The sequence below is a fragment of the Bos taurus genome, chromosome 3 (genome assembly GCF_002263795.3).
Source record: "Bos taurus isolate L1 Dominette 01449 registration number 42190680 breed Hereford chromosome 3, ARS-UCD2.0, whole genome shotgun sequence".
Classification (NCBI taxonomy): Eukaryota; Metazoa; Chordata; class Mammalia; order Artiodactyla; family Bovidae; genus Bos; species Bos taurus.
In genome coordinates this window covers 14,606,814-14,628,691 of record NC_037330.1, presented here as the reverse complement: position 1 = coordinate 14,628,691, position 21,878 = coordinate 14,606,814, and the positions used below count along the sequence as shown (strand labels likewise).

The 21,878-nt window shown below is 49.3% G+C and overlaps 1 protein-coding gene across 2 annotated transcripts; it reads left to right on the top strand.

The window, feature by feature from the left end:
• Positions 1-1,697: 1,697 nt before the first annotated feature.
• SEMA4A (semaphorin 4A) lies at positions 1,698-21,565 on the top strand. 2 transcript variants are annotated; one of them, XM_005203690.5, is made up of 15 exons: positions 1,698-1,914; positions 2,690-2,860; positions 4,604-4,764; positions 6,063-6,125; positions 6,405-6,503; positions 6,727-6,832; positions 7,661-7,777; positions 8,497-8,621; positions 8,787-8,959; positions 10,022-10,172; positions 16,147-16,327; positions 17,788-17,906; positions 18,016-18,173; positions 19,785-19,885; positions 20,261-21,565. In XM_005203690.5, the coding sequence occupies exons 2-15, from the start codon at positions 2,719-2,721 to the stop codon at positions 20,851-20,853; spliced, it is 2,289 nt and encodes a 762-aa protein (XP_005203747.1). In that variant the 5' UTR covers positions 1,698-1,914; positions 2,690-2,718; the 3' UTR covers positions 20,854-21,565.
• Positions 21,566-21,878: the final 313 nt, after the last annotated feature.

The window sequence follows — 21,878 nt, the reverse complement described above, 5'->3', positions numbered from 1 at the left end:
GTCCCTGGGATTCTCCAGGCAAGAACACTGGAGTGGGTTGCCATTTCCTTCTCCAATGCATGAAAGTGAAAGCGAAGTCGCTCAGTCGTGTCCGACTCTATCGACCCCATGGACTGCAGCTTACCAGGCTCCTCCGTCCATGGGATTTTCCAGGCAAGAGTACTGGAGTGAGGTGCCATTGCCTTCTCCGCCATGGATGAGAGCCTAATGCAATTGTTTTATTTATTACAAAAAATTTTTTAAACCATTTAAAAAATATTTATTTATTTGGGTCTTAGCTGTCATGCAGGCTCAGTTACCCCAAGGCATGTGAGACCTAAATTCCCTGACCAGGGGGTCGAAACTGTGTCCCTTGCATTGCGAGGTGGATTCTTAGATACTAGACCAAGGGGCAAGCCCCTAAATCATTTTTTAAAATGGAAGTATATTTAATTGACAATGTTGTGTTAGTTTCAAAAGTACAGCAAAATGTGGACTTCCGTGGTGGTCTAGTGGTTAAGACTCCATGCTTCCAATGCAGGATGTGGGGGTTTGATTCCTGGCTGGGGAAGGTCCCACATTGCTGGGTAGTGTGACCAAAAAAAAAAGAGAGAGAAAGAAGAGAAGATTGTGCAACAAAGTAATTCAGTTTTACATACACATATGTATATATAGATAAGAAAAGTCAAAGTGTTAGTCGCTCAGTGGTGTCTGACTCTTTGTGACTCCATGGACTGCAGCCCACCATGCTCTTCTGTCCATGGAATTCTCCAGGCAAGAATACTGGAGTGGGTTGCTGTTGTTTAATTGCTAAGTTGTGTCCGACTCTTTGCGACCCCATGGACTTGCAGCCCACCAGACTCCTCTATCCATGGTATTTCCCAGGCAAGAATATTGGAGTGGGTTGCTATTTCCTTCTCCAAGGGATCTTTCCGACCCAGAGATTGAGCCCAGGTCAATCTGCATTGCAGGCAGATTATATATAAACATATTCTTTTTCAGATTGTTTTCCATTATAGGTTATTACAAATATTAAATATAGGTCCCTGTACCATACTGGAGAAGGCAGTGGCAGCCCACTCCAGTACTCTTGCCTGGAAAATCCCATGGACGGAGGAGCCTCGTGGGCTGCAGTCCATGAGGTCGCTAAGAGTTGGACACAACTGAGCGACTTCACTTTCACTTTTCACTTTCACACATTGGAGAAGGAAATGGCAACCCATTCCAGTGTTCTTGCCTGGAGAGTCCCAGGGACGGGGGAGCCTGGTGGGCTGCCGTCTATGGGGTCGCACAGAGTCGGACACGACTGAAGCGACTTAGCAGCAGCAGCAGCACGTACTGTGCTCTAGGTCCTTGTTGTTCAGGATCGTATTGTTTTTTAAAGACTATGGCTCGGTTGGCCGTGGGAGGTCTGAAAGGTTATTCCACTTCAGGGACTTCCCTGTTGGTAGGAGTGGAGAGGTAAGTGAAAAGAGGAATATGAAAGACGGTGTCATGTCTCCTATCTGGGAAATCTTGAGCAAGAGGTAAAATCCCGACTAGGCTTGTTAGACTGGCTGTGACGATAGAGGGACAGGGGGATGGCTGAAATGACCTAGAAACTTTCTGGCCTTTTAAACTTTCTTGATAGACAGGTGAGAGGAGGGCCAAAGAGAGAGGTGTGTCTCCTTTTATTCCCCTCCCAGTCAACCAACTTCCGCCCAAGCCAGGGATCTGTCACAACTCGAGAGGTGGAAATTCTGGTTTCCCTTGCCCAGAGCTCCCAGTGCGGGCTTTGCCACTATGGGTACCTGGAGGGCCGCACTCCTGGCCCAGCCGGGCTGAGTCTCCTGTCCCCCACCTCTGGGGCCTGGGAGCCCTCCCTTCTTTCTCTTGGATGGCACCCCCCGCCCAAGAGTCTGGATACCTGGGTTCTATGCTGTGACTGGCTCAACGGTACGTGAGATGTGATGGCTGACTGGAGGGGTGGCAGACCAAGGGGAGGATTATGCAGAGACCAGGGGGACAGATAGCAGCAGCACTAAGACCAGAGAGACAGGGGGCAGCTGCAGAGGCTGGGAGACGACCAGCCTCTCCCTGCCCTGGGCCACTTTCCGTGTGATGCTACTAGTCAGCCTGGAGGGCTGGTCTCCCATCTCCTCTCTGCAAGAAGAGGCCTGTAGGCCTCAGAGTCAGAGAACAGAGCAGGCCGGTTCAGACCTGGTCTTCTTGTTTGGGTCATCAGAGGGTAGGGCTGAGTACAAGGCCCTGGGTATCAAGAGATCTGAAAGAGCCAGGAGAATCAAGTCTGAAGAATCTATACTGCGAGTGCAGGAATCTGCTCCCCAGAAAGTCCTGGAGCCAGGACCAGGCAGTGGTTTGGGATCTGGGCTATGGGAGGAGGAAAGGCAGAGTAGATAACAAGAAGGACTTCCTTGAGCGTAAGGTGAGGGAAGGCAGAGCCAGGCTATTGGTGCAAAGAGATCATAAGGGATGGGGAACAACTGGACTTCAATTCGGAGGGGAGAGTGGGGCAGAGTGAGGCCTGTGAGAATGATGGAAGTGAGACTCTCTGAGGGCACACTGGAGAGGAAACTGGCCCGTTCCCCTGCATCCCCCCCCCCGCCCCCTGCCATACACACTTCTGCTGCCTGGGGCTCTCTGATTGGTTCCCAGGGGGGATGTGGTAAGGACTGCTCACCCAGAGAGTACCCGGTGCCTGTTTCCCCAGAGACGTCCAGTGACAGCCCCTGGCTGAGCATGGCCCTTCCAGCCCTGGGCCTGGACTCCTGGAGCTTCCTGGGCCTTTTCCTCTTCCAGCTGCTCCTGCTGTTCCTGCCACCGGCGACAACTGCAGGGCGTGAAGGGCAGGGACCCACACCCAGGGTCAAATACCATGCAGGTAAGGATCTGACAGTCAGGAAGTAGGGGATGGCAGCCCCGGGCTGGAGGGGGTGGAGGAAGGAAAGAGAGAATGGAAGGAAAGGGGTAGGAAATTGGACTTGGAGAAACCACACTAGATAAGTCATGGAGAGGCAGAGGGCGTCAGGGAGAGAGAGACAGCCAGAAATAGAAATTCAGGCTGAGAAAGGAGTGAATGATGAAACTCACTTGGGGGAGAGACTGAGGAAAGGGAGGTGAGGAGAGCAGGGGGCCAGGGGCGTTGTGCCTTCTGGTTCTCCAGAGCTGGTGATTTCTCTTTCCCTCCTTCAGTGTCACTGTTATCAAACTGGGCACTTCAAACCCATAACTGCTTTCATGCCCCTAGGACATTTGAGGCTTAAGGGAATCCGTGGACCTGGTGACCCAGGACACGCAAGTGCACAGATGATGCTGGACCACGCTGTGTCCAATACTGTGGACACCAGGAATACAAGAACCCAGAGTAGCCTGGCTGGTATCTGGGCCCTGGGACCCTGTAGGCACAGCTTGACTGGTTTCTTACTGAGGCTGTGGGGGCTGCTGGCCTTCCACCTGCAGGGAAAAGACTCAGGAAAGGACATGGGCCCTGTCGGAGTTGCAGGGGCAGGGTCTCCTGGGCATGGCTGAGTCTTTTGCATCTTTCTGGGGCAACATGGTAAAGGAAATGCATGTTGCCCATTGATGGAAGGGCCTCCCTTGTGTTAGGTGCTGGGATTACAAGCATAAACCCTGCCCCCAAGGTGCTGATGGTCCCCAGGGGCAGGCAGGTGGGCTGTCACACAACCATACTTGAGGGTGATCAGTTCAGTGACAGAGGGGTTTATACAGCTCTGGGGAGGCCAGCCTCTCTGGCACCTTGCCACATGTTTCCCCAACTCCTCTTCGTGGTTGGTACTAAGATTCTCTGAGCCTCCAGAGCTAACAGTTAGCTCATCAGTCCTCTAATGCGAAAGTGCAAACGTGCTCATGAGAGAGAGAGTTTGAGAAGCTCATCTCTCCTCGCTGATGTGCCAGGGGCCCTATGTGCCAGGGGAACGGGCACACACGCCCACCTCCGCCACATCACAGTGATGGGGAGACCTCAGGGAATCTCCCACAGCCAGCCGAAATCCCCAGTCTGGGTGATATACAGGCGCCTGCAGGAAACTCAGGAGAAAAACATTTTCTTTCTGTTCCACCTATGGCAGTGGTTCTCATGGTAGAAATTTCCTGTAGAGGAGGGAAGGAAAGTGGGGTTGGTGAGTGGGACCCCTGAAACCCACAGTTACTCTGACACATAGTCCTATCTACCTCTAGCCTTCTTGTCTGTGGGTGCCAACACCTTCCTGTCTGTCTATCTGCTCTCTGCCCTCCCTGCCTGTGAGGACTGATGTGTCCTGCCCAGCCGCAGCCCCCTAGGCCTGAAAGAACATCCCTTATGCCTCACTTTATTTCCTGTCCCTTTGTCTGTCTCTTGAGTGTGGGGCACCCTCTGTCTGTCCCAGTCTGTTATTACCCTGAATCTGGTTGTCTTTCCTCTCCACTATGAGCTCAGCACCCAATGCTCCTAGGCTGTCAGCAGGATGGGGCAAAGCAGGGATCTGCTGCTGAAGAGTGGGTCCGGCTGCGAAGGCTGGGGGGAGCACACTCTGCCAACCCTTTCCTTCTCCTGCTTTTCTCTCATAAATCAGCTGCTTACCCACTGCCTTCTCATCACTCACCCCTTCTCACCACCTCTCAACAGGGGATGGACGCAGAGCTCTTAGCTTCTTCCACCAAAAGGGCCTCCAGGACTTTGACACTCTACTCCTGAGTGATGACGGAGGCACTCTCTATGTGGGGGCTCGAGAGGCCATTCTGGCCTTGAATATCGAGGATCCTGGGGTGCCAAGGCTGAAGAATATGGTGAGAGGCCAGGGAAAGGGTGCGGGCTGGAAGTGAGGAGGGGGCTGGCAGCTGCCCTGTGCCTGGACTGCCTATGCATGAATAACTACCCAATTTGCTGTTGCCTATAATCAGCAACGATTGGCAGGTCTTGGTGTGGACATATACACGTATGATTTTTATGACAGACAAGAAACACAAAAAAAATAAAAAAATAAAAAAAAAGAAAGAAAGAAACACAGCAGTGGCCTTACACTTCATGGGCACGATGAATACTGGTTGAATAATACTAATTGATAAAATGGCTGATACGGAAATTGACAAAGTGAAAGTGAAAGTTGCTCAGTCGTGTCCGACTCTTTGCAACCCCGTGGATAGTCCCTGGAATTCTCCAGGCAAGAATACTGGAGTGGGTAGCCATTCCCTTCTCCAGGGGATCTTCCCAACCCAGGGATTGAACCCAAGTCTCTTGCATTGCAGGCAGATTCTTTACCAGCTGAGCCACCAGGGAAGCCCAAGAATACTGGAGTGGGTAGCCTATCCCTTTTCAAGGGCCTCCTTCCCAACCTAGGAATTGAACCAGGATCTCCTGCATTAGCAGGCGGATTCTTTACCAGCTGAGCTACCAGGAAAGCCCCAATACTAGTTGCTAAAATGACTGATATGGAAATTGACCTATGAGAGAAACATTGACTCAAATTTATCAATAATGTGATATCCACCCACTGGAAGAAATCACTGAGGCTTCTGTGTTATAGTCACCCTACTCACAGGAATAATGTAAGGGAGAAAGGGAGAGGGAAGGAAAAAAGGGAGGGAGGGAGCAATTACTGAGCATCTCAACACAGTCTGTGTTGCTCAGCATGTGGTCTGTGGGCCACCTGCACATATGGGATGCGGATTAAAAATACAGTTTCTCTGAGGTGTGAGGAACCGAAAATTTTTAACAATTTCCCCAGGAAATGTGTTTTGTTTTGTTTCCAGCTGCTGCTTTGTATACCATGCATGGCATTAGGTGCTTTACATACAGAAATCTGTGCCATTGACCAAGATCACTCAACCAGTAAGTGGTTGAGTCTAGGTTCAAGCTCAGGTCTGATTCCATTGACCATGTTCTCACATGGAGCTGTGTCCTCATGAATATGAGTATCATTAGAGTAATAGCCAGGGTCACAAAGCGAGGTTCTTACAGCCTACCAGCATGTAACTAACCATTATGCCTGCTGGTGATTTCACACCAGAGCCAAGGAGCGGGTAGTAGGTCAGAGAGCTCAAGATCTCATTCCCTTCATCTCCCCTTTCCCAATGCCCTACTTCAGATACCCTGGCCAGCCAGTGACAGAAAAAAGAGTGAATGTGCCTTTAAGAGGAAGAGCAATGAGGTAAGTAGGGGTGGCGATACTGGGGCTCTGCAAGAGAGCCCTGGTGTCCCCAGGCCATCACTGGATGACCTTAGGTGAGGCAGGCAGCAGAGGATGCTTGTTTGAGTGATCGTGTTCTAGAGGATCATGATCACGTGGCCTGCTGTTCTATAAAGACCTATGGGGACTGCCTCAGCACTGTCCAGCCCTTCTCCCTCCTGGCAAGTGAGGGAGCAGTCCTCCAGGGGCCGGGAGTCTGGGGCAAGTGTTCTGGAGGCCTGAACTGTCTCTCTCCCCCAGACACAGTGTTTCAACTTTATTCGTGTCCTGGTATCCTTCAACTCCACCCACCTCTACGCCTGCGGCACGTTTGCCTTCAGCCCTGCTTGTACCTTCATTGTGAGTTATCTGGCGCCGGCTCTCAGGCCCCGCCTCACCTCCACCCCAGCTCATCCTCTGCAGCTCTGAAAAACTCTGATGTTGCGGCCCAGGGTCCTTGTGAGCTTCCGAGCTCCAGGTCAATTTTCCTCTGCACCCCCTACCCCTTCCTCCCTCGTGTCCCTCCTTTCCCAGACGTGAGACTCTGGCGTTCTGGCCCCCCCAGCCACTTCCCCCCCTCTAGGAACTCCAAGATTCCAGACTGTTGCCCATCTCGGAGGACAGGGTTGTGGAGGGGAAAGGCCAAAGCCCCTTCGACCCCACCCATAAGCACACGGCTGTCATGGCAGGTGAGTATCGGTTTCCCTGGTCCATCCCAATAACTGCTTTCCCTGGTCACTCTGTGACACAGGGAATCTGACAATTTCCTGAAAGGCAAGAGGACAAAGGGAGGGGAAGCCAGGAGCCTCAGAGCATAAAATCAGAGGGAGTATCAGGTACCCCAACCAGATGAAGCTGCCACAAAGGAGGTGGGGCAAGATGGATGTGGAGGGATGCACAGAGATGGGAGGGTCCTGGAAGGGTCTCAGACAGGAAAGAGGCCTGAGAGTCACCTTCTGTTCAACAAGCAGACTCTGTATGAACAGCCACTCCGGTGTGCCAGGCATTGGGCTAGGAAACGTAGGGACTGCAAAGAGGAAATCATGGTGCTGTGCCCTCCTGGACACAAACCATCACTCCCCCCACCCCCTGGCTTCCTGAAGCCGGTGGCCTTTGACTGAGTGGGACCTTGAAAGACAGGTAGGTGGGCAGGGAAAGTGTTCCTGGAAGAAAAGGGTATGCCCTCATGTGTAGAAACAGAACAGCCATCCTGGAGAAACAATGAGTGATTCTAACTGGCGAGTGGTTCAGCTGGGTGTGGGAGGGAGGAGCCAGAGAAAGGCGGGGAAAGTGCCAAACACTGAAGGCCATAAAGTTGGCCAGTCCCTGTGGGAGGAGGACCTAAGAACAGTGCTCAGGGCGGGCTGTGAGCTGGGCTTTGGGACTCCACGGGAAGGTGTAGAACAAATAAAGAAGGCCAGAGAGTGATGTGAATGCTGACCCCAGTCAGAGGCAGATCTGAGAAGGGCAGGGGCACCCTCCAACTGACAAGGTCCCCCCTCCTCTCCTCACATTAGATGGGATGCTCTATTCCGGCACCATGAACAACTTCCTGGGCAGTGAGCCCATCTTGTTGCGCACCCTGGGATCCCAGCCTGTCCTCAAGACTGACAATTTCCTCCGCTGGCTACAACGTAAGGACCTCAGCCCCACCCAGCACAGGTCTGGCCCCCTTCCCCAAGTCCCGGAGACCTGGCACTCTGAACTGCTGTTAATTCACTCAACTCTCATTGGTTGAGACGTACTGTATGCAAGGTGGTACTGCAGGGAAGACGACAGACCTCCTGTCCTGGGGAGGTTTCCTCTTTTAAAAAAAACTGTTTAATTTTAAAAAAATTTTGGTTGTGCTGGGTCTTTGTAGTTGCGCAGGCTTTTTTCCTCTGATTGTGGCGAGCGAGGGGCTACTCTCCAGTTGGGTGCAGTGCATGGGCTTTTCTCTTTGTGGTGGCTTCTCTTGTTGGGAAGCACAGGCTCTAGAGCAGGCAGGCTTCAGTAGTTGCAGCACATGGGCTCGCAGTGGTTGTGGGTCTCTCTGGCTCTGGGGCACAGGTTCAATAGCTGAAGCCCACAGGCTTAGCTGCTGCATGTGGGATCTTCCCTGACAAAGGATCAAATGCTTGTCTTCTGCACTGGCAGGCAGATCTTTACCACTGAGCCACCAGGGAAACCCGGGAAGCTTTCATCTTGTGTAAATAATTAAAGTACCTCCCCCCACCCATGGCCACACCTCGATCAGCTGTAGATCTGGGCCATAGTTAGTACCTTCTAGTCTTCAGAGTCAAGGGTTTTCCCAAAGGGGAAACCAGGACACCTAGGTGCTCCATCTCTTAGCTTATCTGCCCTTCCCGTGCAGCGGACGCCTCCTTCGTGGCAGCCATTCCTTCCACCCAGGTCGTCTACTTCTTCTTCGAGGAGACAGCCAGCGAGTTTGAGTTCTTCGAGAAGCTTCGCATTTCCCGGGTGGCCCAAGTCTGCAAGGTCGACAGCCTGGTGGGAGGCGGGGCTGGCCGTGGAGAAGCCAATGGGGGAGATGGCAGAGGAGGGGCTGGGCGCTTAGGGTCCAATGGGGTGAGGGGCGGGTTAGAGGGCGTGGTCACGCGTGGGCAGTGGGGGCACCCTCTGACTCTTAGATTGTGCCCCTAGAATGACGTGGGTGGCGAAAAGTTGCTGCAGAAGAAGTGGACCACCTTCCTAAAGGCCCAGCTGCTTTGCACCCAGCCGGAACAACTTCCCTTCAACGTTATCCGTCACGCTGTCCTGCTGGCAGACAATTCCTCCACCGATCCCCAGGTCTACGCAGTCTTTACCTCTCAGTGGTGAGCAACTAGGCGAGAGCGTGGGGGTTGGAAGTGGGATTTGGGGTCAGCTCCCTGGCCGGCCAGGGAGGGTAGGAACTGATGTGAGCGAAGCACAAACTCCACACTTCACATATGAAGACATTTGATCATCACCATCTCCCAGGAGTTTGACTCACGCCCTTAATGTAGGGCTCAATGTAGATAGGGAAAATAAAGCTCAGAAAGGTTCTTATTAGTTTATGTCCTGCCTGGTTCCAAAAAGGATAGGAGGCAGCTTACAAAAGGCAAACGTTAAAATAAAATAAACCTATGAGGAAATGGAAATAAAAGGAGAATGAGAGAACCCAGGGATGGAGTCTGCACATTACAGATGATTATCACTTATACAGTTGGGGATGCTGGGACACCTGTAGCTGTGAACTTCCTAGTGGTCATAGCATAGAGCGAAACACCATCAACAACATAAGATAAAAATAAAGTCATTGCTTGGAGATTGAGACTTATTTGTTGTGGTCTGGCTCCCACAGTGTTCAGGTGTCTGCTGACAATGTGTCAGGTACCAAAGATATCTTTTGTAAGCATGGTCTGGTATCTGTGGCTTCCAGGACTGAGAATATGGTTTATGCCACAGTCAGGTTAAAACAAAACAATAGAGACAGAGCTTTTGTCTCCACAGACCAGGGCGGAAGGAATAAAAATAGTCTTGTAGTTGGGTTCTGTTTGGTTTTCTGAGGACCAAGAATACACTGGACCCCCAGGGAGGAGAGCTTCACCTGGAGCCTGTCTGGGAGCTGGCTACTTTGCTTCTCCCGTAGAGGCTCAGTCTGGGCAGGCCACACAGGAGACGCCCCAGGGCCTGAGCCCAAATTAGTTCTCATTAAGGATAACCACACCTCAGATCCTAAAATAGGATAAAGTCTGGGGCTCTCCTAGCTCTTATCGCCTCTTGGCTGGGGACTGACCCAGCCCTTCATACTTCTCCCCTTCTGGGGTTTTTCACCAAAAGTGGGCCAAGGTGGGAGGGGGAGGTGTAGCAGAGGAGGTTACAGACAACTTAACTTCCCCTCTGGCTGTCTCCAGGCACGTTGGTGGGACCAGGAGCTCTGCTGTCTGTGCTTTCTCACTCAAGGACATCAAGAGTGTCTTTGAGGGGAAGTATAAGGAATTGGACAAAGAGACTTCACGCTGGACTACTTATGAATATCCTGATATCAGTCCACGGCCAGGCAGTGTGAGTATTATCCATGCCACTGAGTAAAGCCCGCCTCCCCCAGACATATATGTGTCAAAGCACCTCTCACAGCGTGATAGTGCCCCATAAATGCTAGTGCTCCCCACACCCCCAAGTCCTGTCTGCTCAGATATTCACCATTCCAGCTGCCCACGTTCCACATCCATGGTGTCCAGCCCCATCCTAAATACAGAACAGCACTCCTGCACCCCAGCTAAGTGCACACGATATGCTTGGGTATATCACTGAAAAAACAAGGGAGCACAGGCTGTGCCAGGGACTTTCCTGGGCCTCTTCATCTGCATTTCTTATTTAACTTTTGTTTTTGGATCGGAGTTGTATATGTACACCATTTGAAGGAGATTTACATGGTTGGTTACAAACAGCAGCCCAGTTTCCTCTCTCCAGCACTTTTCCCTCTCTAGAGACAATCTCCTTCAACTCTTTTAGCTGATTCTTTTGATTTTATCTCCAAATCTCAAAATACGTTTATTCCTATTCCTTGCTGCTTCCATTTCAGGCAGCAGCTATTGAATTCCCATTGTGGATGGTGAAGATTTAACCGTGTCTCCCCATCCCCACCCCCCACTCAGCGATGAGCTGGAGCTGACTTGCAGCAACTAGCAAGAACCCTTTGTGCATCTCTTTCCAAATCCGAGTTCAGTGACATTACGTTGATAGCTTGAAATTAACCATGGTGGGAATAATACATTATGGAAATCAGCAAACACTTTAAATCATCACCCCAGAGCAGCCTTACCAGCACACTGCTGTACCCACCTCTTATCTCCCAGCATTGGTTTATAGTCAGTTTGGTCAGGCCAGTATTTATATTATGATTCATTACTCACAACTGAGCCATATAGTAGGCCATGATTATTTTTCCTTTTTGCATAATTAAAAAAATTTTCCCTGGGGTTAGTAATTATCTTGATTTTTTTTTTCTTGCTTTGTTTTCTAAGCTCTTATCTTTATTTCAACCCCAAACTCTACCTCAATTAACTGAATCTCTTTTGAAAACAGACCCATTTGGTAGTCTAAGAATTTCATTTTCCTGGAAATCCTTTCTATCTGCTGCAGTCTTGACTACATCTTCATCTCATGTACATCCGGAGCACAGCTGCCATCCTGGAAGCTCCCTTCCTCATCATTCTGGGCATTCCCTTTGCCTCTTTCTTGTGATAATCTGGTGTTTCTTGCATCCCACAACTTCCTATTTTTTCTTTCTTTCACTGTCTTATTTTAGTGGAGGATGGGTGGGTGGGTGCTAAGTTGCTTCAGTTGTGTCCGACTCTGTGCGACCCTATGGACTATAGCCTGCCAGGCTCCTCTGTCCATGGGATTCTCCAGGCAAGAATACTGAGTGGGTTGCCACGTCTTCCTCCAGGGAATCTTCCCAACCCAGAGATCAAAACCGTGTCTGTTATGTCTCAATACATTGGCAGGTGGGTTCTTTACCACTAGAGCCACCAGGATGGCCTCTGTAAATTCCTGGAAAAGAATACACAGCAGGTAAATTTTTTTGAGACCCTGAATGTCTGAAAATGTCTTCATTCTACATTCACCTTTGATAGTTTGCCTGGTTGTATCTATTTTAATTCTAGGAAAAAATAATCTTCCTTTCAGACTTGGAAGGCATCCTCTATTATATTCTAGCTTACAGTGCTACTGTTTGAGAAGTCTGAAGCTATTCTGATCCCCAAAGCTTTGAATATCTGTTTTTCCCTCTGGAATCTTGTCGTACCTTTTTTGTGTTGCTGGTTATTTTTTTGTTGTTGTTGCTGGTTATTTTGAAATTTCATGATATTGTGCCTTGATGGGATCTTGTTCATTCATGGTCCGAGTGTTCACTTTGCCCCTTAGGCCTGGAAATTTAGTTCTTTCAGTTCTAAGAACTGAAAAGAACTGTTAACCTGTTGCTTGAACTGTTACCTTTTCATTTAATACATATTTTTTAAGGTCACCTGTCACTGTTGTAGGCAATGAAGACATAGTAGTGAAGAAAACAAAAATCTCTTTTTTCATGGAGAGAATATTCTACTGTTGGGATGTTTTCTCATTTCTTTCTGAACCCCCTGGATTGGTTGGTCCTATAACTTTTAAAATCCTTTTTAGGAATTTTCCCAAGTCTTTGGTTTTGTTCTACTTGCTAAGAGAGTATCTCAATTTTTTTATCTTCTGATCCTTCTGTCAGATTTTAAATTTCTGCTAACATATTTAATTTCCTAGATTTTTTGAGCTTTGTATATGTCTTATAAATACGTTCTATTATGGAGAATTTTAAACATATAAAAAGTGGACAGAATAGTATACTGCTGCTGCTACTAAGTCGCTTCAGTTGTGTCTGACTCTTAGCGACCCCATGGACTGCAGCCTACCAGGCTCCTCCGTCCCTGGGATTCTCCAGGCAAGAACACTGGAGTGGGTTGCCATTTCCTTCTCCAGTGCATGAAAGTGAAAAGTGAAAATGAAGTCGCTCAGTCGTGTCCGACCCTCAGCGACCCAATGGACTGCAGCCTACCAGGCTCCTCCGTCCATGGGATTTTCCAGGCAAGAGTACTGGAGTGGGGTGCCATTGCCTTCTCCGACAGAATAGTATTATGGACCTCTAAACAGTGGCACCCCACTCCAGTACTTTTGCCTGGAAAATTCATGGACGGAGGAGCCCGGTAGGCTGCAGTCCATGGGGTCGTGAAGAGCACGACTGAGCGACTCCACTTTCACTTTTCATTTTCATGCATTGGAGAAGGAAATGGCAACCCACTCCAGTGTTCTTGCCTGGAGAATCCCAGGAACGGGGGAGCCTGGTGGGCTGCCATCTATGGGGTTGCACAGAGTCGGACATGACTGAAGTTACTTAGCAGCATACACCCATCAGCCAGCTGCAACTCCTCGCCAGTCAGACCACTTCATCTCTACTCCACTCCCTTCCCCTCTTATTTTCTGAAGCAAATTCTGGGCATCATTTCATCTGTGTTAGTTTCCTATGGCTGCCATAACAAATTACCACAAACTTGGTGGTGTAAAACACCAAGAACACCAAGAAATTTATTCCTTTACAATTCTGGAGGCCAGGTGTTTGAAATCAAAGTTGCAGTCAAGGTTGGCTCCTCCTGGAGGCCCTGAGAGAGAATCCATTCTGGGCCTCACTCCTGCCTTGGCTGCTGGCAGGCTTTGGTGTTCTCTGGCTTGTAGGCACCTCACTCCCGTCTCTGCCTCTGCCGTCACGTAGCCTTATCTCTGTGTGTCTCCTCCTCTTCTCTTATGAGCACACTTGTCGTTCGATTTAGAGCCCATTGTGATCCAGAATGAGTCATCTTGAGATTTTTAAATTATGTCTACAAATAGCCTTTCTCCAAATAAAGTCACACTCCCAGGTTTTCAGTGGGCATACCTTTGGGTGGCTACCATTCATCCCATTACTTCATCCATAATGGTTTTAGTATGTATCACCAAAGATAAGGGCTTTGAAAAAAATAATGTATAGTTCCATTATTACACCAAAAAAATAATGCATGCGTGCATGTTTAGTTACTCAGATGTATCTGACTTTTTGTGATCCCATGGACTGTAGCCCGCTAGGCTCCTTGGGATTTTCCAGGCAAGAATACTGGAGTGGGTTTCCACTCCCTTCTCCAGGGATTGAACCCAAGTTTCCTGCATTGCAGGTGGATTCTTTACCATCTGAGCCACCAGGGAAGCCCCCTACCCCGCCTAAATTAATAATAGTTTCTTAACCTAATATGCAAAAGTATTCAAATTTCTAATAGTCTCATAGATATCATAAGGTTTTTTTTTTTTTAATATAGTTTGTTTTTGAAATCAAAATCAAAATAAGATCTGTAAGTTTGGATTGGTTGTTCTTTTCAGTCTCTCTTAGTCTGTATGTTCCCTTTCCAACTTCTTTCTTTCTCTTACAATTTATTCGTTATATAGGATTTCCCACAGTCTGGATCTTGATGATTTTGCATTGCTGTGGTGGAGTTTTAAGTATTTTCTATAAATTGGTGTTTGGATCTAGAAACGTGATCATGAAAACTTGCTCTTAAAGTTTGACTTTGGGGAGCAAAATAAAAACTTGTATTAGTTTGGTCTTCTTTCAGGACATTTATAATCTCTGGCTGCATTCGTTGGAATAAGAACTCCTCTTTTGAAGCATTATGTATGTTCTTGTTTCATGGGTATGCTATTTTCATACTTCTCTCTCTTAAGGTAATAATGATACTTCGCTGTGAAGTTTTCTTTTCTCTGAATCATTTGTTTCCTCTTAAAGTTTATTAATTTTTTTCCGTGTCTCTGTTTTTTATATCTTTCATGTCTGTGGTTTCACTCACATATTTGGTCATCCTTGGCTATCTACTCATAGTTATGAGGGAGGGGGCCTTGAAGCTGTGGAAACTCTGCACCCTGGGTATGACTTGGCAACTTGAACTCCATGATAACTCCACTGTGAATGGGCTGGCTAGGCTGCTTTACTGGAGACCTTCAATATCAGTATCTTTAAGTCTTTTCTTTTGGGCCTTTAGTCAGCTTTCCTGGAGCAGATTCTTCTAGTCTTGTCTTGGAGTAAGGCGGTCTGGCTCCTGGGATCTGGGAGTCATGGGGAAGAAAGGCTGGGGGTGGGGGAAGAGTCTCAGCAGGTGCTGTGTCTACCTGCATTTAATCCCCTGCCTTCATCATGGTGTGTCACCTCTCTGCTGTCCTCCAACCAGAGTCCCTCTGCCTTATCCTCTCTAGAGAATAAACCTCCAGTCCTGGGCCAGGGTATGGAAGGGACAGTTACTCAGCTGCATGGAGCTGGGAAGAAGTCTGCCTGCTTCTTAAATAGATTTTCAAATATAGCCTTTCTTTTGCCCCGTTTCCAGAGGGGACTGAGGCCACTGATTTATGAACTTCAGAAATTCTACCTTATAAATAAAAATTTAAGCCTGGGCTGGCTTAGAAAGACTCTTTTTTCCTGCTTAGTCTTTTCCCTTTTGTTCATTTGCTTTCCAGCTTCCCAAATGTGGCTGCTTTTAACTCCTCTCATGTTCTCATATGTCTTTAAAAAAAAAAAATCCCTTTGGGAGGAAGCGAGAGTAGGTACATGTGCTCATTCTGGCATCTAAATGAGATACAGATGTTATCGCGTCACTTTACAGATAGGAATTTTCAACTCATAGAGGTAGGGTAACTTGTCTGAGGACACAGCATGAGGTGATGCAGTTGTGGCTGGCTTTAAGACAGTGCTGTTGGAAACGGAGGACAAGAATCGTGACCATTGATCAGGACACAGGTGTCCCAGAGCTGCAGTATGCTGTTGTTGGCAGGGCCTTTGGAGAACAGCCGGTCCAACCCCCTCATTTTATGGGTAAGAAAAAGAAGGCCCAGAATGGAGAAGGGACTCTCCCCGAGTCGTGCATCCAATTCATGCCAAACCATGATGCAAAATACTCCCTGCTACACCACCCCTTTTTGTGACAGACTGCATTCCATTATTGACTCTGTGAACATTTATTGGGCCCCAACTGAGTACTAGGTCCTATGCTAAGCCTGGGCCTACAGACATGAGTTCAGGGTGGTCCTTGCCTGCAGGGGATCCTCACCCTACATTCTGCTGGTGGCCGGGCATCCTTGGTGACGGGGATGATGGGTAGAAATAATGACAGCTAAAGCTTATCAAGTACTTACTTCATGCCAAGTACTGTTCTAATTACTTTTCATGTAAGTCACTTGCATCCTCATAGCAAGTCTGTGCTGTGTTGGTAATAGGCCCATTTCACTGTTAAGGAACCTCAGACATGCTGAATTCAGACGCTGCATTTTAAAGCCAGGCAGTTCCAGAGTCCAGCTTTAATCCCAATCCTGAAATGAAGACTGCCAAGAGGGAGGGAGGCAAAGGAGATTAGCCAAAGGGGAGGGAGGGAGAGAAGAGGCCACAGGTGGGTTGAAGGAAAGGAGAAAGCTGACCTGATCTGCCTCCTTCCCCCTTCAGTGCTCCAAGGGCCCCTCCTCTGATAAAGCCTTGACCTTCATGAAGGACCATTTCCTGATGGATGAGCCAGTGGTGGGGACACCCCTGCTGGTGAAGTCTGGTGTAGAGTACACATGGCTTGCGGTGGAGACAGCCCAGGGCATCGACGGGCAGAGCCATCTGGTCATGTACCTGGGCACCAGTGAGTAGAGGGCTCCAGGGCACCCCTCAAGGGGCTGGAGCCAGGGTTGCAACTCAGGTTGAGGAGGGAGACCTTTGAGTCCATTCACTCATGCATTCACTCAACAAATTCTTTTTTTAATTGGATGATAATTGCTTTATAATATTGTGTTAGTTTCTTCTGTACCACAGTGTGAATCAGCTATACGTATACATATAACCCCTCCCTCTTGGACCTCCCACCATCCCACCCCTCTAGGTTATCACGAAGTAGCAAATGTTTATCAGAGCACCTGTGCTGTGCCTGGCACCCAGCTAGGCTCTGAAAATATAGCAGGGGAACCAAAGAGCCCCATCCCTAACTTTTCTGAACTTTCAGTCTGGTGAGGTAGAGAAGCATGAAGGGTTTTGGTGACCTTAGCAAGAGCTGTTTATCTTATTTATCTATCTTATGGGGGAAACCATGCTAGAAAGGTGATGTAAGGGAGGATAGAGGAGGGGTGTATAGACTTGGGGAGGGAGAAGATGGGCAGGAAGTAGAGGGAGCTCTTAGGCGAAGGCTTTTGTGTTTTCTATGAAGTAGGAGAACACAAGGTCATGAGTGGCGGGGACTGAGGGATGGAAAAGGCAGGTTTGAGAAGAGAGAAGTAGATTCAAATATTCTTTGTGGAAAGAAGGAGAGACGGTCTGTGGGGGGATGGGGAAGATTGCGAAGCATATGTATTGAGGGCCTGGCTAAGGTGGATGACCTTGAGCTTTAGTAGAAGAAGCCCGTCAGGTTCGTTCTTTCTTTTAGGACATCAGCTGTGCCTATATTGAGTACACAGACAAGAACAGAACAGACAAAAAGCTAGCTCCTTTTGGAGTGCATGGAGACAGACAATAAACATACTGAAGGAGTCAGTTACTTGGTACATTACGAGATCAGAAAATAAGTAGAACAGTGTGATGGGGTGGTCAGGAACGCTTGTTGGAAAGGTGGTAATTTGAAAAGGTGGTCGGGGTAGACCTTACTGAACTTTGAGTAGAGACCCTTGACGGTAGTGAGGGAGGCTGGTGATGTGATTTTCTCCAGAACTGATTAAAAGTCCACATATCCATGAAGAAAGGGGATAGTTTGGTTCCTCTAGGGCTGGAGTTTGATCAGGCAGTTTCCAAGGAAGGACTGAGAGGCAAGGGATTTCCAGCCATTTACGAGAGCTCCGTCTCCATGGCAACGGAAGGAAATGGTCTGACAGATCTGTGTCCAGTGCAGACTTCAGAAGGAACTTTCTTTCTTTCTTTTTTTTTGGCTTCAAGGCATGTGGGATCTTAGGTCCTCAAGCAGGGATCAAATCAGCACGCCTTGCATGGAAGCCCAAAGACCTAACCACTGGGCCACCAGAGAAGTCCCAGAAGGAACTTTCTGACAGCTGGGGAGGCCATCTGGAGTCAGAGAGCAAGCATGAGAGGCTAGGTGATTTCAACTCTCTCTCTCCACAGGCACAGGCTCCCTCCACAAGGCTGTGGTGAGTGGGGACCACAGTGCTTATCTGGTGGAGGAGATTCAGCTGTTCCCTGACCCTGAACCTGTTCGAAACCTGCAGCTGGCCCCTACCCAGGTGGGAAAGGGCCTGATCCTCAGATGAGGTCTCCAGTGGGGCAGGCCTTGGGTGCTAGGTCCTTACTAGATGTGGCAGGGTGACTTGACAGGCTTCATCTCTTTTCCAGGGAGCAGTGTTTGTAGGCTTCTCAGGAGGCATCTGGAAGGTTCCTCGAGCCAACTGTAGTGTCTACGAGAGCTGTATGGACTGTGTCCTTGCCCGGGACCCTCACTGTGCCTGGGACCCTGAGTCTCAAACCTGCCGCCTCCTGCCCACCCCCATCCTGTGAGTGCCAGTTACCCTGTATGTGCTTCTGGGCTCCTTCTTTCCAGGTGCTGTGAGGTTGGTGCAAAAGTAATTGCGGTTTGGGGCTGTGAATTTTATATCATTTTAACTAGGCTCGAACACATCTTTATTAATCAAAATAGGAACTGTTACAATTAATACATTTTTTGCCAACAAGAAATAAGTTGCTTTATTCCCGTAGCATAAAAATCTGTGCTTCAGGATTCGATGAACTCTTGGAAACCATTTTCTGCTGTTTGTGGAAGCGTTTTCCCTTCAAAAAGTTGCTTGAAGAAGTGGTAGTTGGTTGGCAAGAAGTCAGGCAAACATGGTGGATTTGGCAAAACTTTGCAGCCCAGTCCGTTCAGCTTTTGAAGTGTTGGTTGCGTGGCATGTGTTTGAGTGTTGTTGTGGAGAAGGGGCCCTTTTTTTTGAACTGGCTGCAGGCATTGCACTTTTCAGTTCATCCCATTGACTTGCTGAGCAAACTTCTCAGATGTCATGGTTTCGCCAGGGTTCAGAAAGTTGTAGTGGATCAGACATTTAGTGGTTGGACCAAAAAGAAGCTCGAAAGCACTTCCCAAAGCCACACTTGCACCAAAAAAGGTCCTGACCAAACGATGACCATGACCTCTTCTTGGTGCAGGTTCGGCTCTGGGAAGTGCTTTGGAGCTTCTTCTTGGTCCAACCACTGAGCTGGTAGTCTCTGGTTATAGTATACAATCCACTTTTCTTTTCTCATCACACATCACAATCTGATCGAGAAACGGTTTCTTGTTGTGGCTTAAAATAAGAGAAGACAACACTTCAAAATGACAATTTTTTTGCTTTGTGGCCAGCGCATGAGGCATTCACTTATTGAGCTTTTTCATCTTTCCAATTTGCTTCAGATGCTCAATGACCACAGAATGGTCGACATTGAGTTCTTTGGCAGCTTTTTGTGTAATAGTAAGAGGATCATCTTCAATGACCTCTCCACTGGTCGTTGTCAGCTTTCAGTGGCCGGCCATCACACTCCTCATCTGCAAGGCTCTTGTCTCCTTTACAAAACTTCTTGAACCACCACTGCACTGTACGTTTGCTAGCAATTCCTGAGCCAAATGCATTGCTGATGTTTCGAGTTGTCTCTGCCGTTTTACGACCCATTTTGAACTTGAGTAAGAAAATTGCTCATATTTGCTTTTTGTCTAATATTATTTCCATAGTCCAAAATAAATATAAAATAAACATCAAGTAGTAGGTCATTAGCAAAAAACATAAAGCAAAAAATATACATTAAAATGATGTATAACATAACCACATTTATTGAGAATGTATTCCAATATCAAATGGCAAATTTCAACAATGCAAAAATCGTAATTACGTTTTCATCAACCTAATACTAACACATCGCCTCCAAGACAACCCCCAGCCTCTGGGGGCTCCTCCAGGGATGGAGTTATACCCGGCATTGTTGAGCTGTTTCAGCCCACCCTGGGCTTCTCTTCCCCTGATCTCTGTTCTACCTTGTCACCCCGACCCATCTTTCTCCCCACTGCACTTCCCTCTCTTGCTCCCTCCTCTTCCCACTCTTGCCTGTTTCAAGGGATAATTTTTGCTTTCTCTCCTCAGGAAGTCCTGGAAACAGGACATGCAGCAAGGGAACCCAGAGTGGGCATGTGCCAGTGGCCCCATGGGCAGGAGTCTGGGGCCCAGGAGCCGCCCCCAAATCAGTGAGTGTGGGGCCAGAGGAGGTGCAGAGGCTAGAGAGGACTTCCAGCGGTGGGGACACTCCTGCATCAATTTCTCCCTTCGCATCTGCCTGGCTTGAGAACTGAATACCCAGAGTTGGGATGGATTTGAATGTCAGCTGTAGGGTGGAGGGATAGAAATTCTAAGCTGGGATTCAGGACTGGGGTTGAAATTGGTTCTGGTGTCAGAGCTGGAGTCAGATGAACTGGGGGTTAGTTTGGGGCCCAGACTGGAGACAGGAAAGGGGTCAGAGTTGAGTTTAGGACCTGAAATAGAAGTCGGAGACGGGAATGGGGCCCCAAATGTCGGGGCCTGCATTCTCCCCTTAACCTTTGGCCCCTTTCCTTCCCCTACAGTTAAAGAAGTCCTGGCTGTCCCCAACTCCATCCTGGAGCTCCCCTGTCCCCAGAGCTCGGCTCTGGCCTCTTACCACTGGAGTCACGGGGTAGAAGCCATCCCAGAGGCCCCTTCCACAGTCTACAATGGCTCCCTCTTGCTGCTTCTGCGAGATGGGGCGGGGGGTCTCTATCAGTGCTGGGCCACTGAGAATGACTTCTCGTACCCTGTGGTCTCCTACTGGGTGCACAGTCAGGACCAGCCCCTCGCCCTGGACCCCAAACTGGCGGGCATTCCCCGGGAGCGCATGGAGGCCCCGCTGACCAGGGTTGGCGGCGGGGCCGCCCTGGCTGCCCCGAAGTCCTACTGGCCCCACTTCCTCACCGTCACTGTGCTCCTTGCCCTGGTGCTCTCAGGAGCCCTCGTCACCTTCCTTGTATCCCCACTGGGGGCACTCCGAGCCCGGGGCAAAGTCCAAGGCTGTGGGACCCTGCCCTCCAGGGAGAAAGCCCCACTGAGCAGCGAGCAGTGCCTCCAACCCTCCAAGGAAGGCAGGACGTCTGCCAGTGACATGGACGCCGACAACAACCTCCAGGGCACAGAGGTGGCTTAAACTCTGGGTACAGGCTGGGGCTGTTGGATAGGGCAGGGCGTGTGGCCATTGGCTGGGGGAGCTGGGAGCTGTTCCTTTCTGACTAGGCTGGGAGTGGCACCGAAGACCGCTTTCCCCAACCAGAGGACCTTCTCTGCCATTCTGTGCCACTGATAGCACTCAGTGAGGCTGGGCACAGCAGAGCTGGCTCCCCTGTGGAACCTGCTTCTACCAAGCACGTGGCCTCTCTAAGCGGGGCTGCCCCAGACCTGGTCTAGGCCATGAAAGGAGGACCCAGAGAGGATCCTTCAGTTCTGGGCATCCTGGGACCGTCCAGAACATACCGCTGCAGGAGACCCTAAAACAACAAGCGCGTGAGCACACCACATCTGGAGACTCCACTCTGAAAGCAGCTGCCACCTTGGATACCAACACTCCCCTCTCCAAGGACTCTCCAGGACTCTGCAGGGAGCCGCTCCCTCCAGCTCACCTTATCAGCTCCACTGGGAGGTCTTTCCTGAAGTCTCACCTCCTTCCATCTTGCTTCAGTTGGGGCACATTTAATCTGTGCCCCTTCTGGCTTGGCTCGAATGGCAGGGGTAATCTGAGCCTTGATCACTCCTTTTCCCTGGCTGACCCCTGGACTCTCTTCTCTCCCCTCTCCTCTGTTTTGGAATTCAAAACCTGCTTGTCACAGACAGTTTATTTTTTATTAAAAAGACAAAGCTTGTGACTGGTGCTGTTTTTCTGTCAGAGCAGAGCACTCCAGCTGGGGACCGTGGGAGGGGAGGGGAGCAGGAAGTCTGAGGACATTAGTAGATTTGTGGGATGATTGTTCTCTCCAGCTCCAAACCACCCCTTTCTCCCTGCCAGCTCCCTCCCAGCCCCCAAGCAGCCCCACAGCCCTTCCTTCTACTCCAGACACTGCTGGAGAGCACCTCCAACTCTGTCTTTGGGGCCAACTCACATCTGTGTCTGCTGGCCAGGCAACACCTCATCCGTCCTGGACTCCGTGCCGCAGCCCCACAGTTGCTGATCTCAGCTGT